This window comes from Aulonocara sp. 'chitande type north' Nkhata Bay, linkage group LG2 (genome assembly GCF_057382095.1).
Source record: "Aulonocara sp. 'chitande type north' Nkhata Bay isolate Kocher_YH1m ecotype deep benthic linkage group LG2, A_spYH_male_GT1.1, whole genome shotgun sequence".
In the NCBI taxonomy this organism is placed as follows: domain Eukaryota; kingdom Metazoa; phylum Chordata; class Actinopteri; order Cichliformes; family Cichlidae; genus Aulonocara; species Aulonocara sp. 'chitande type north' Nkhata Bay.
In genome coordinates, this window is record NC_141345.1 from 19,507,380 (window position 1) to 19,520,615 (window position 13,236).

The 13,236-nt window shown below is 45.8% G+C and overlaps 1 protein-coding gene across 5 annotated transcripts in view; it reads right to left on the minus strand.

Moving 5' to 3' along the window:
• Positions 1-1,612: 1,612 nt before the first annotated feature.
• tenm2a (teneurin transmembrane protein 2a) overlaps positions 1,613-13,236 on the minus strand; it is a 229,967-nt gene continuing 218,343 nt past the window's right edge. For 2 of the 5 annotated variants that reach the window (XM_086307882.1, XM_086307871.1), the window contains 14 exons: positions 12,727-12,881; positions 12,346-12,447; positions 11,970-12,143; positions 11,248-11,885; positions 10,815-10,990; positions 7,478-7,713; positions 7,089-7,385; positions 6,286-6,843; positions 5,923-6,192; positions 5,414-5,824; positions 5,187-5,297; positions 4,827-5,094; positions 4,304-4,434; positions 1,614-4,128 (listed from right to left, as the gene is read on the minus strand). In XM_086307882.1, coding sequence (XP_086164008.1) covers positions 3,391-4,128; positions 4,304-4,434; positions 4,827-5,094; positions 5,187-5,297; positions 5,414-5,824; positions 5,923-6,192; positions 6,286-6,843; positions 7,089-7,385; positions 7,478-7,713; positions 10,815-10,990; positions 11,248-11,885; positions 11,970-12,143; positions 12,346-12,447; positions 12,727-12,881 — 4,265 coding nt within the window. In that variant the 3' untranslated portion in view covers positions 1,614-3,390. Of the gene's footprint in view, positions 4,129-4,303; positions 4,435-4,826; positions 5,095-5,186; positions 5,298-5,413; positions 5,825-5,922; positions 6,193-6,285; positions 6,844-7,088; positions 7,386-7,477; positions 7,714-10,814; positions 10,991-11,247; positions 11,886-11,969; positions 12,144-12,345; positions 12,448-12,726; positions 12,882-13,236 lie in introns of all 5 variants that reach the window. The other 3 variants (XM_086307866.1, XM_086307888.1, XM_086307896.1) reach the window with 3 other exon arrangements.

Genomic DNA, 13,236 nt, shown 5'->3' on the forward strand with positions numbered 1-13,236 from the left:
AGAGAAAATATACAGTAAGCAGTTCTGTGGGGGAAAAAGCCTTGATGATGTCAGAGGCTGAACGAGAATGGCTAGACCCCTAATAGCTGATAGTTGAGTTACTATTGCCTGCCTAACGAACTCACTCTGTACAACCGAGGTATGCAGAAAAGCATCTCTGAATGCACGTTATGCCAAAACTTGAAGTTGATGGAGCAGAAGACCAGCAGAAGACCAGACCAGGCATCACTCCTGTCAGCTATTAACAGGAAACTGAGGCTACAACTCATAATAGAAGATTGGGAAAATGCCATGTGGTCTTATGAGTCTTGATTTTGCTGCAACACTTAGATGACAGGGTCAGAATTTGCCATAAACAACATAAAAAAAACATGGATTCATCCTGCTTCGTATCAATGGTTCAGCCTGATGTTGGTGTAACAGTGTGGGGGATATTTTCTTGTACCACGTTAGCACTGTTTAAATGCCACAGCTTAGCTGAGGATAATTGCTTACCATGTTTGTCCCTTTAACCATCTTCTGCTGTCATCTTTTCACAAAGCTCAGATCTCCTCAAACTACTTTCTTAAATATATGACAGTGAGGTCACTGTATTTAAACGGCTTCTACAGTCACCAGATCTCAAGCCAACAGAGCACCTTTGGGATGTGGGGTAATGGGAGAGTTACATTATGGACTTTGTGATGCTGTCATGCCACTTTGGAACAACATCTCTGAGGAATATTTCCAGAACCTTCTTTAGTCTGTGCCATGGAGACTTGATGCAAATCTGAAGGCAAAAGGAAGTCCAACCCGGTATTGGCAAGTTGTACCTAAAAGAGCGAGCAGTGAGCGTAAATGGACAGTAAATTCTACACATTTTAATCACATTACTAATACCCATTAATACAAACATTTTTAATGTTTATAGGAAACATTTACTAGAGTAGTTGCTGGTGGCATGGACATGAAGATGTCAGAGTTATATTTTTTAAACTGTGTTGTCTGAGCTGGCAATATATCAGATCCTGCCCTGTGCCTTATTGCGATAATTGCCTTGGCAACAGTGAGAAACCCCTAAAAAAAAGAGAGGGAGACCACAACTTCACCTGTCAAACCTGGCAGGTGTATTGCTGGAGACTAAGAGTGAAAGTGCAGGTTCGAGTCTGAGGTTGTGTTTTTTGGGGGCTTTTAAATTTGTAAGAAACATCATCAAAGGCACTGCGATATCATCTGCGACCGCACGCTCCTCCTTTATAATTAAGCCTTCATTCAAAATGCTGTCACATCTACTTTAGCTTATGTAAACATGCCCGAGTAAGTGTCAAGAGGCAGCAGATATAAAAAATGTAGCGCCCCCCCCCAGAGCATAGACGAGAGGGAAATGGTAGCTCTCTGTGTGTTTATAAAACACTGCTGTTAATTACCTCTTATTTTCCGAACAAACCTAAGGAAATTATGTACAGTTAACAAAGAAAGGGCTGGGTGCGGGCTGCCCGTTTTAATTATTGGAACTTTCCAGTACCAGCAACAAGCTCAAAGATACCTTTGAAATGCATTTCAGCATCACACAACTAATACAAATGCATGTCATAAAATAATGAGGATGTTCCGTATGAGTAACATCGGTAGTCTTCAAACGGAAAAGTGGGATGAAAGTGAAGTACACGTCACTCGGCTGAAGTAAACAATTATGTTTTATTGATAAGGTTTCTCAGAAGAGTCTCGTTTTCAGCGAATGTATAAGAATCATCCTTTGATAATACTGATTTGGTACATTATGACATCCAGCACGAGTCTCTTCACAGTGAGAGGGATCCATTACTGCTACTGCTGTTGGGATCTAGGACAGCTTCCGAACAAAAAGAAAAAAAAAACAACCCCCAGTCAAAAACAACAAACTGGGGGTGGGGTGGGGGGGTCGATATTGTAGATATGGAGTATTAGAGTGCCACAAAACTCTAGAGTAGTAAGACCAGCTAAAGATTTTGCACATTACAAGCCACTTCCTCTTAGAAATATAAAACTTGATAATCTGAACAATATTCTACTGTGCTGCATAAAGGTAAGTCTATACACTGTACATCGAAATATATTTCGAAAAAACAGATTTCACAGTTTTAAAGACTTTATTTAAAGTATAAACTGTTTTTTTTAAAACACTTTATTACATAAATTATTCTTTTTGAGAGTGACTATTATTTGCCCTGGCAGCAAACGGAAATGAATACAAAAAAACCCCAAAAATGAACAATTTCTTACATATCTTACAAAAGAAAATAAACTCATCCATTTAATGTTCATATTGAATAGAACTGGTGACTCATTCATGATTGTCATATAGTACTAAGAATAAATAAATTTAAAAAAGAAGAAGAAGAAAATCAAATAAATACTAACGTAAGCATGTTGTCTGGACTCTGTGATCGGTGTGTTTGATCGTTCTGTACAGAAGTGCCTTATGTGAAACTCTCACAATTCTACCGCGACTGGAACGTACAAAACTACGGCATCTACAGTATACGCAACATCCTGAAATTCAGTGTAGTCGGACACATATGTAAGTAGTATGATTCTTTTCCCCGTTTCAAAATAAACAATGCCGTGTGACACCACTGTCCACAAATATAGCCATCACATTTTTTTGACTTTGTTTTTGTTAAAAAGTTTACTTCGTAGTCTGTTAACAGCGTGGATTTTTCAAGGATGCCGTTAGCCCGCGTGTTGCTTGGTTGGGTGTCCGAGGTGGACAATGGGAGGCCTGAGACAGGGAGACGACTCATAGTGGTGGGCAACTCTTAGCGTTGCCGTGTCTGTCGCTGTGCACGACGTCCTCCTTTTGATGAGCAGTTTTAATGGCGGCACTCTGGAGTGCTCCTCCACTTTGGTCCCTTTTTTTTTGTTTTTTTTGCCTCTAGCGTCGATTAGAGACAGATAAGCCTCGATCGCAGAAGCCACCGCAGTGCAAACCCTCCGTGTTACCAGTAGCTGTCATGGACGCTCTCAGTGTGACCCAAAAAATATGGGCAAAAATATCACTATCTTTTTTAAAAAGGGGAATCTTCTTACTCATTAAGCAACAGTTCTCAAAGTTCTTCAGTGCTTTTTCAGTTGTTCAAAGTTTTTTCAAAAGAAAAAAAAAAACAGAACAAAAAATCTGACTGACTAAACTGTATTTTTTATTTTTATTTTTATTTTTTTGCCTGTGGCAGTAAAATTAACAATGTGTTGTCTGGTAAGTCATTCTTTTTTAAAAGTCCCTGCAGCGTTCCGTGAATAACCCCGTTTGTTGGTTAAATCTCCATGGGTTTTAAGAGGAGGGAGGGTAAGAGAAAAAAAAAGGAACCGGGACAAAATCTCGAGATGTGAAAGTGGGAGAGAGTGGGAAGAGTCCGCCCTTCCAGTGGGCTGTTACCTCCTGCCCATCTCGTTCTGTCTGAGAAACTGGATGTTGTTGCTGCTGTCAGCCAGTTCTGGATACTGCTCCACAGGCAGTACGTAGTAGCCGTCATAGCCCTGTACTCGACCTGTCGTTAGGAGCTGCTGTCTCTCCCCTTCTGTCCAGAGGCGACTGCCTCCCTTTCCGTCCCTAGCTCGCTGCTGTTCCTTGGCCCAGGCCCCCGCCAGCGCCCTCTGCCTGGCCAGCTCCAACAGTCTTACCTTCTCTTCGTCCAGCACGTCTGCAGCGAGCCCGTACCGAACGCTCAGTAATAATGATGGAACTGCAAACTCCACGGTCACTCCTCTCCTCGACCGCCCGCTCACTGTCACATTGATTCCGCTCTCCAGTGACTTGCGCCCGTTTGTGAGCCCCAGGGCCAGCAGGTCGCTGTCAGCAGAGCCTACCTTCACAAAGTAGTGGCAGTCCTTTCCATCCTGTGTGTAATGCGTGCCTTCGAGGTACTGCGCACCATTGAGCACCAGAGCCACTTTGCGGCTGTCTTCGCTGGCCAGCGCCGACACGCCAGCCACCACTCTCCCCTCCTGCAGCGCCACCATTACTCCTCTGCCTATTATGGGGGTGCTGGTGCCGAACCAGTGGCCAGGCTTGTCCTTGCGCCTGCGACGCTCCTTGTTGAGCAGACGACCCTCCAGGGCCATGAAGGCCTGGTTGTGCCGCTCAGCTGCTTGCTGCACCCCGGTTATGAGCTATATAGAAAAAGTTAAAGAAAAGCTTTGTCACTTTTTTGAAAGAGATGATAATGTAATAACACACAGCTGACCGCAGTGAGTAAATACAGGGCACATTTATATTAGATTTAAAAGAAAATGGTCAATATTTGATTTAATAATGAGAGTGGGTATATATTTTAAATAGGTGTACCTGTCCGTTCTCACAGTGCTGGGTGGCCTGCAGCTCATACGGTGGCTCCACAAAGTAGAGCGAGTGTCGAGGGAACCCTGGGATTATGTTACTGAGCTGGAAGCCAAACATTACCAGCCAACTCTTCACATCTACAGCAAGCAGACGAGGGGAAATTACTTTTGCTGAATGACAAAGTTAAACACAGTAGCAAATGAAGCAGTGGTTTTAGTATAACAAAAAACCAAAAAACTGAAAGCGTGTTTGCTTTTGTGACTTATCTCGTCCGTGCCATCTGTAGTACATTGTTACTAGCATAAACTATCTAGTCCACAACAATCTGTTCTGCTGAACACTAGAGATTCCTGACAGTCTCAGGACATAAGCTAAGATGAGCTTGTTAAGTAAACTAGAAGCGTTATTTTCCCTGCTTTTTAATATGCCAGGAAGAAACACAGCCAACCATCTGAGACAGAGTACAAGGGCTAAATATTCATACAACACATTTCACCATTTGGCCCACATAATATTTGTAACTCTCTACCTGTGACGTAGTTTTTAACATCCAGCATGTCACTGAGTGGGTTGTTGTTCTTGAACATATACAGATTAAAGGGAGCGGGATCTTTTCCTATCTTGGGCCACATGCTGTAGTCGGGTGAGGTCCACCGCCCAGCCAAGACATCGTAGTCCCGCTGGGTGAAGTGGACCAGCTTCGTCAAGGGGTCGTACAGGCCGCCGTGGAAACCCACCACCAGTTGGAACTCTGGGTTAGAGTCCAGATACACCTCGCCGTAGGCGGTGTACTGGACCTGGGTAAAAGAAGCAGATCACTCAAATATAAACAACAATGCGGATGGTGGAGGGAATAAATGTGGAACAGGTGTGATTCACAGCTGGATACCTGTTTGATCATTTGTCCATTGCTGCTGAAGACTGCTAGCGGTGTGCCGGTGTTGTCAGAAGCTATGTAATATTCCTCTCCACTGCTCACCTCCATGGCAAAGAGATGACCCTGATCATAGGACAGTTACAAATTCCCATTTTAGTTCAGGATCGTGTTTGTGCTGATTAATCAGTCTGTACCACAAACATTATAGGATGATCTTATAATTAACCAACCACGCCCACCTGGAGGTCATAGTAGAGTGACGAGATGTCAGAGCTGGAGTGATTGAAGATGTGCGTCACCCTGGTTGGATGGTTGAGGTCAGCATAGAAGAACTGAAGGTGCTGCCCCAGGCTGTTCCTTGTGGACACCCTGCGACCGAGCCCATCATAGTGATATACAACGCTCCAGCCTCCTGGACCTCTGTTGTACGCCCGCAGGAGCTGACCTTTGGAGTTATAGTCAAAAACGTCCGTCCCACGCTGACTCAGGAAGCCGTCTTCGTCCAAGCGATATTGGACATCTCCCAGGCGCGTAATGCGATCTCTGAGGTCGTAGCGCAGAGGCAAGATCCGGGCACTGTTCCCAGGATTCAGCAGGTGGAGGTTACCGTTAAGGTCGTAGCTGTAGCGCCAGGTAGACCAATCATTCACCTGGAAACAAACAATGATGTTTGTAAATCAGAGTTATGGATACTTCAGCCTCTAATGAAGACACACCGCACGGTTAGAATCCCAGCCTCTCTGCTCACCTTGACGCCACTGAGCTGCCCGTCTCCATCGTAATCGTAGCGGTACTGTGTGGTGTTGGCGTAGGGCCCGATCTTAAGCTCTCTCTTCACCACACGTCCCATGCTGTCATACTGGACCGTCATCCAGTACATGAGAGAACGGAAGATCTCGTACTGGACCTCCTTGATGCGACCGTGGGTGTCAAAATGCTTACTCAGTGTCATAACGGCAGTGGTGATGATTTGATTGATGTCGTAGTAAATGACCCCAAACTTTCCAAAGTGTTCTATCTGTAAGGAGGAAAAAGCAAGAAAGGTAAGCTACAAATACTTGGAAAGGGCGTTGCTAAAACAGGAAAGTAAACCAGAACAAATCTTCTGCACCTTTCCAGAGATCTCATCATATCGGTAGAGGTCAACAGGCAGTGGCGTCTCACTGATGACCGGCTTCATGCTGGCAATCCGGAAGCTGTTGTCATGGTAGGTGTAGTCGAACCGCGCGTTGACCATCCCCTCCTCACTGAAGCGATAGATCTGCTTGTCGATAAGCGGGCCCATTTTGCGATAGCGGATGGTGCAGGAGAAACCCCCGCTCTGCAGGTTGACCATCTTTAGCACGCCGGCTGTCTCGTCATACCCAAAAGTGACGGCGGTGCTGTCGTAAACGATCTCCGACAGCTTTGTTAGCTTGCCGTACTTGTAGAGGACACGCCGCCCAGTGCCCAGGTAATGTACGGCCTGAGGTCTGCCGTCCTCACTGAAATCGTGGATGATGGAGGCGTTGCTCTCCGGAGGGTTGTAGGTGTTGCGAATATAGCCAACGGACACGTGCGTGAACATAGTGTGGCGAGCGACACTGGGCATCGTGACAGCTGTGACTCGACCCGAGGCGTCAAACTCAAAGACGTACTGCCTCTGGCTTTGCAGGAGCAGCACCATGGACTGGAAGCAGAGCAGGGAGGTGAAATACGGATTAATATAATAGCATTATCACTGCGTGACTTGTCTCCTGTGAAATAGCACCAGGAGTAATTTGCTCTCTCCCCTGACAAATCTGAACCTTCATAACCATAAAAATGATGTATTATTTCACTCAGTCCTACAATCCAAATTACTGTACTTTCTTGCTAATGCCTTCCTCTGGATGTGACTCTGCGGCTGACAGTGTTGAAGATAAATGCACTCACTTTGTCAAGATAGCTGTAGCTCCACACCTTCCCGTCTACAAAAGAGCGAGACAGGATGCGTCCCTGGGGGTCAAATTCCGTCCTCTCACTCATGCTTCCCCTCTGCAGCCCTACAAGCTGTCCGGTGGCGGAGTACGACACGTTGACTACAGCCAGGCTGCTGCTGGGCAACCACATAGCTGGCCGGCCCTGAGCATCGTACATGATGCGCAGCGTGAACTTGCGGTGATCGTCGTAAATCTTTTCCGTACGGGTGTTGCGATCGAAATCGATGGAGAGGAGATTGCGGCCATGAGCCTAAAGAAAAGGAAGGCGTTTGTCAGGTAAGTTAAGTGAACTGCACATGTGGATTTTAACAAAGCAGTGGACAGGTTAGTAAAATTGGTTACCCTCAGCTTCCTCCCAAACACGGTGATCTTGCCCTTGGTCTGCTCCTTGCGCAGTCGCCACTCAATGGAGTTGAGACCATTGTCTGTAGGCAGAGTGATGTTCCTTCGGCCGATGGTTGGACTGACAGAACCCGCCAGGATGTGCGGCTCTGTGTGGAAACTGATGCCCATCCCATTGGCGTACATCACTCTTAGGGTCCCGTTGTTACACAGCTGATAGCTGTTCCTCACTTGGTCTGTAGGGGGACACCAGCAGACACGGCATCAAAGACAAGACGAGTGGCACACAAGACTTCCAGGTTCCAACTGAATAGCCAATGTCTTTTGGGAAGCTTCCACAATGAGTGAAGTGACCCGGAAATATGGGTGTGGCGACCATAATAAGAGCTGGTAAACACTAAAGTGCTTTAGTGCTTCCTTTATGACTTCCTTAAGCACAGGCTACAGCGGACTATGAAAGGAAAGAAGATAATGCTTGAGAACAAAGTGATGACTAGACTGCTAAACTGTCAGCCTAATGCCACATCTGGAGCTGATATACAAATACTTTGAAAACTTTTAACAATTTGTTAAACCAACTCGAAACGTTCCACTTTATTTAAATCTGCTGCTGCCTCATGTGAAGTATTTTTCAGCATGAGTTTACAAAAGCGCTATATAAATAAAGCTAATTAGCCATTTTAAAATAATGTAAAAGGGAAGGTTGTTTAGTTTAGTGTTGTGTGCTTATATCCTTGTTTTGGGAGCTGCTGCACACACTGCCAACTTTTAGGATTATCATTACTTAATTTTGCTCCAGAGATGCTGAAAGCCCCAATAAAGGATGAGTTAAAGTCGATTCAGCGGAGAGAGACAGAAAGAGAAAATACGAGTGGACAGGAGGGGGAGCAACATCTCTTAAGACAACACCACCGCTGTGACAGGAAAAGATATTCTTCTTATAAACTCCAATCTAACTAATAAAGTGGAAAGTGCTTCATCTTTGGGCAATTTCAGCTTCTACCTGGCACACTCAGGTCAACAGCCTCCTCATATTATCAGACAGCTTAGTGTAAGTGCAGTCTCTTTGCCTACATCTTTGCAAATTCTCCTCTGCACCTTTCCTTTGCTTCATGACGTTTTCCACTGAGGTGAATGAAAAGTGGTTTGAAAAAGAGAAAGTCTGACTATTCAACTGCAACCTAAGTTCTTGTGTTGAGATCCAAATGACAGTACCTCAGAAGAAGCGTAGTACCTAAATCTTAGCAAATCGAAACCTCAAAGTATTCGATTCAGGTCAGACAGTCGGTAAAAAAATTATAATCTATGAAATCAGAATAGCAATGTGAAGGTACTAGTTTCATGCAGAGGATATTGGCAATAGATAGGATATGAACACTGGTGAGGAGAATACATTACGTTTTATGACCTTTCAGGCAAGGATACATAGGATCATTCACTCTGAAAATTACTATACGTACAGTAAAAGAAGGTGAAAAGATAAAAAAACACTGTAGGTTCCATCAGACAAGTTGTATCATTTTATCTTTGCACTGCTTTTCAACCGTACTGCATTTTCACTGTGGTCTGGGAAATGTTACATAAGCTTTCTACTGTTTGGATGAGCTGATTCTGTCAGGCAAACTGCAGCCTGTGTTGACAGATTCACGTATTTACTCTGTTTTTTTTACCGCACAAAATCCAAGCTTAGACCCGATGGACCAATCAGAAGTGATCCGACAGAACGGGCACTTTAGCATCTGATGGCGATGGGAAATCCGAGTCACAGAGGCTTACGTCAGTCGGAATCAGATCGTGTCCATTAAACGTTTGCGGACCTGATTTCTGACTCCTTCCCACAAACTGCGCGCTATTCTAAATAGAAAAATCCTCAGGCTAAAGAGACATCGCTCCACAATCAACATCTCTCCAATTTATCGACTTCAACAAGAATAGAGACAGATAAGCCCGTGATTAATGCAGAGGCTAAATTTTCCCTCTGATGTCTGAAAGCAAGCTCTCCTCCCCACCCCCGACCACAATGAAGTGATTAAAAGCGAGATTAAATTGTTTTCAGCTCAGAAATATCGAGAAGATGCAGAGTTGGGAGCTTTCTTTATTTCACTTACAAAAGGTGAGAGGGTAGGGGATTGGATGGTTGTCTCTTTGAAGTCCTGCCATAAATGACAGTAATCCATAAGGCCAATTTGTAATAAAGCTCCAGGCACATTTTAACAATGCCTCAAACAGACAAGTGAAGCTTTTTCCATTGACTTGGCAGCAACAGCCTTTAGATAAATCTTCTCCGCTCTCTCTGTCTGAACAACCTCGTAATAAAACAGAAGCGAGGTAGAGGGATAGTGAGCGTGCGTGAGAGAGAGAGAGAGGGTGAAATGAGAGCTGGAGGGCCAAGGAGAATTCACTGTGCTGGAGTTAATGAAGAGAGCGAGAAAGAGCCGAAAGTGAGGGAGAGTGAGTATGTCAGCAGAGAGCTGTGCTCAAACCCACACAGTGCAGTGGAAACCTTAAATTACTTACAGCCGTGTGAACAACTCTTCTCTTCTACCACAACAAAGGTGGACGACTAAACATATATGTAGACGCAAGGTTTTCTCAATGTTTTTGGACCGTAACGAGTCTGGTCTGGATTCAGACATCCGTCACACGGCACCGGTCAGTGGAGGGGTGGGGGGGTCGGGAGAATTCTTCTTCTTCTTCGTCTTTGTCCCCCCACCTCTCTAAACAGACCAAATAAGCTCAGGGATCATGGGAACTGTCAGTATGTGTGCGTGTGTTTCTGTCTGTGTGTAAGGAGAGAGCTTGAGGGATGAGGAGGATTCACTCTACACGAGTTAATGAATTTTGCTGTGATGATATTCAAAAGCAGGATGATCCCAGCTGGGATTAACTATATATTGGTAATTTTACTCCTTAAGAGGGGAGCGAGAGAGGGCTGGGTGTGGGTAGGGGGAAAGAAAATAATCTCCTGGAGCATGCACATAACTGAGTGAAAATTAGAAGACTTTCAATTAGAGCCGGCAGGCCTGAGCACATTCAGCATCAGAGGGCGGCTGTGTTTTTTTGAATGCTAAGACAAAGCAGTGCTAGAGCCTGCATGAATCTCATTAGGGCGATGATACCACATAAACAGATCTGCTTCACCGTTATCAGGATTACTTAAAAGTCTACTCAGAATGACTAATGAATGATAGTTGCTTGATTTGCACTGTTCCATGTTGATAAGTTGAACCCAGGATTAGCCTGTCTTTGTGCCACATCATTTCACAAGTATTTAAAAATTCAATGCCGGATCATTTTTCCTCCGTGTGTCCAGGTATGTGCTAAGCGTGTCCCCTACCTTGTACCACGGTGTATGAGGCTTCAACCGAGGACAGGTTGGTGATGACGGTGACATCGTCGTCTCTGCTCGAGCTCTCAATGTCGATGTTGATGGAGCGCTCGATCTCTCGGTGCAGACTTGTCACCATGCCCGTCGGGTACGTCACGTTGGTCAGTCGACCCTCGCTGTCATACCTGCGAAATGGGAGATTGCAGACTTGTTCATACTTGTGCCACCTGTGTGTTGAAAATCGAGCGCACACCCAACAGTCACAAAAAACAGTTTGGCAAGGGGGTGGGGGTGTTTGGTTGTAGATATAAAAGCTAACACTTGGGGGCAGCAGAGCACTTTGTGAAACTCAAGGAGAAAGCAGGAATCAGAGGACGGGAATTGATGGAAATGAACCCGACAGCACTCAAAGACGACAATGCACACAGTGTCACACACTTACTGGTAAAATGTGGTCCATCCAGTCTCGTCAGCTTTGGTTGCCAGGAGGCCCGTGTTGCCGCTGTAGCTCATCAGAGCCACTTCTTGGCCCAAGGCTGACACACTACGCAGCCCCCCACTGGGGTCCAGTGCAAGGGTCACCACTTGATTCTCAGGCAGCAGCACCAGTCTGAGCAGGCCGGCTCCTCCTCCTTGGCCCAGCCCATCCCGCCTCACTTTCACAGTATTGTTGCAGTTATCCACCAGCATGGCAAGCTCGCCATCGGGGCTGTAGGTGAAGTTGAAAAGCGGCTCCCCAGTCACGAGGCTGACTGTCTGGATGTGAAGCCCCTCCCTGTTGAAGACGTACAGCTCCTGCTCCCTCGGAGACGCGACTTCGTACTGCGCCGATCCCACGTACCCGACGCTCGAGAGGGCAGGGCCGGGCCGGTTCGCTCGCACGGCTCGGATGCGTATGTTGTTGAGGTCTGCAATAAAAAGAGTCCCGTCGGGGGACACGGCCAGGGAAGTTGGGGAGTTCAAGCCAGCGTCGGGGGCGTAGCCCTCGTCACCATAGAAGCAGTTGCAGTTGACGTCGTTCTTGCAGTCGCAGTCAGAGGCAGCACCGGCCAGGAGAGAGATTTCTCCATTAGTGCTCACCTAAAAATAAATAAATGAACAAATAAATAAATAAAAAAAAAACACCCACACTTTGAACAAAGAAACAACCAGACAACCGCATACCTGTCTCACTCGGTTAATCTTTTTCTCATCTGTTTCGGCGATGTACAGGATGCCGGTGTGGGACAAGGCGATGGCTGTGGCACTCTCCAGGGCGGCGTGTATAGCCAGCTTACTGAGGCTGTAGTCAATGCCCGGCACTTGGCAGTGCATAGGCCGACCCGCTATAATGCTCACCTTTAGGAAACAATGCAGAAAGTATTGATGATCCAAAAAAGTAGGATGCCAACATAAGATTCCAAAGTAGTAAGTAGTATCTTCCTAGAACTAATTAATCAGTAATTTTCCTGCAAAACTTAGAATTTGAACTTTTTACTTCTAAATTGGCTTTAGGAAGGCTAATTGGGACGAAATCTTGTCAAAGCCTGTATGTACAGACCTGGTGGTTCTCAGTGATGCGTAAAATGACGTTGTTTTCCAGGACGTACAGAGAGTTGTCCATGGGGTTCACGGCTAAGTCTGTGGGCCACTCAAGACGCACCTGACGGGCAGAAACAGAAGTTATACGATCTGTGAGACGGTATCTATGCCGAAAGGGTGCCAAGGTTCAGACAAGTCTCTTATTCATTTAAGTGACTGCAGCAGTGTTCACTTTCTTCTGATCCATTCATTTATCCATTGACTCTTTAATCCCTCCCTAAATCAGTTTCTCCCTGACCTCCCGGCTGGCTCTACTCCACAGAGTCATCATAGCTCAGCACTAAGGGAGCTCTTAGATCATCATCAATCACACCATCGGCTTTTGTCTCTTTTTCCCCACCTGGCTGACGTCCATGCTGGTGTCACAGCTCAGAGGCCGCACGGCGGTCAGGTCGTTAGCCCCCAGCAGAGTAGAGATGATGCCATTCTGGTCCACCTTGCGGATCATGGTGGCGTCCACGAAATACATCAGCCCGTTTTTATCCACTGCGATACCTGTCAGCGGGGGGAGATGAACACCGTGAATGACGACTCATAACTCAAACACTGCGGGGCCATACCCATAGACATTTTAAGTCAATTAAACTTCACTCTTTCAGCCGCTGAAAATGAATAGCAGCCCGGGCCGCTCAATTGCTCAATGCTTCATCGAATGAGAGGGAACACAGAGATGGAACGGGCATTGAACTGTTGAGAAATGTTAGTTTTGGGATGAGTCATTGGGATGCCGAGCTGAACTCCCCTTAGAGGGCAACCGCAGACGGCACGCAGATCATCTAGAATGGCGAGTGATCTCTTGCGCTTCTCTTCCTTCCTTGGTTTCCTCTTGATCTCTTTTTTGTTTTTTGTT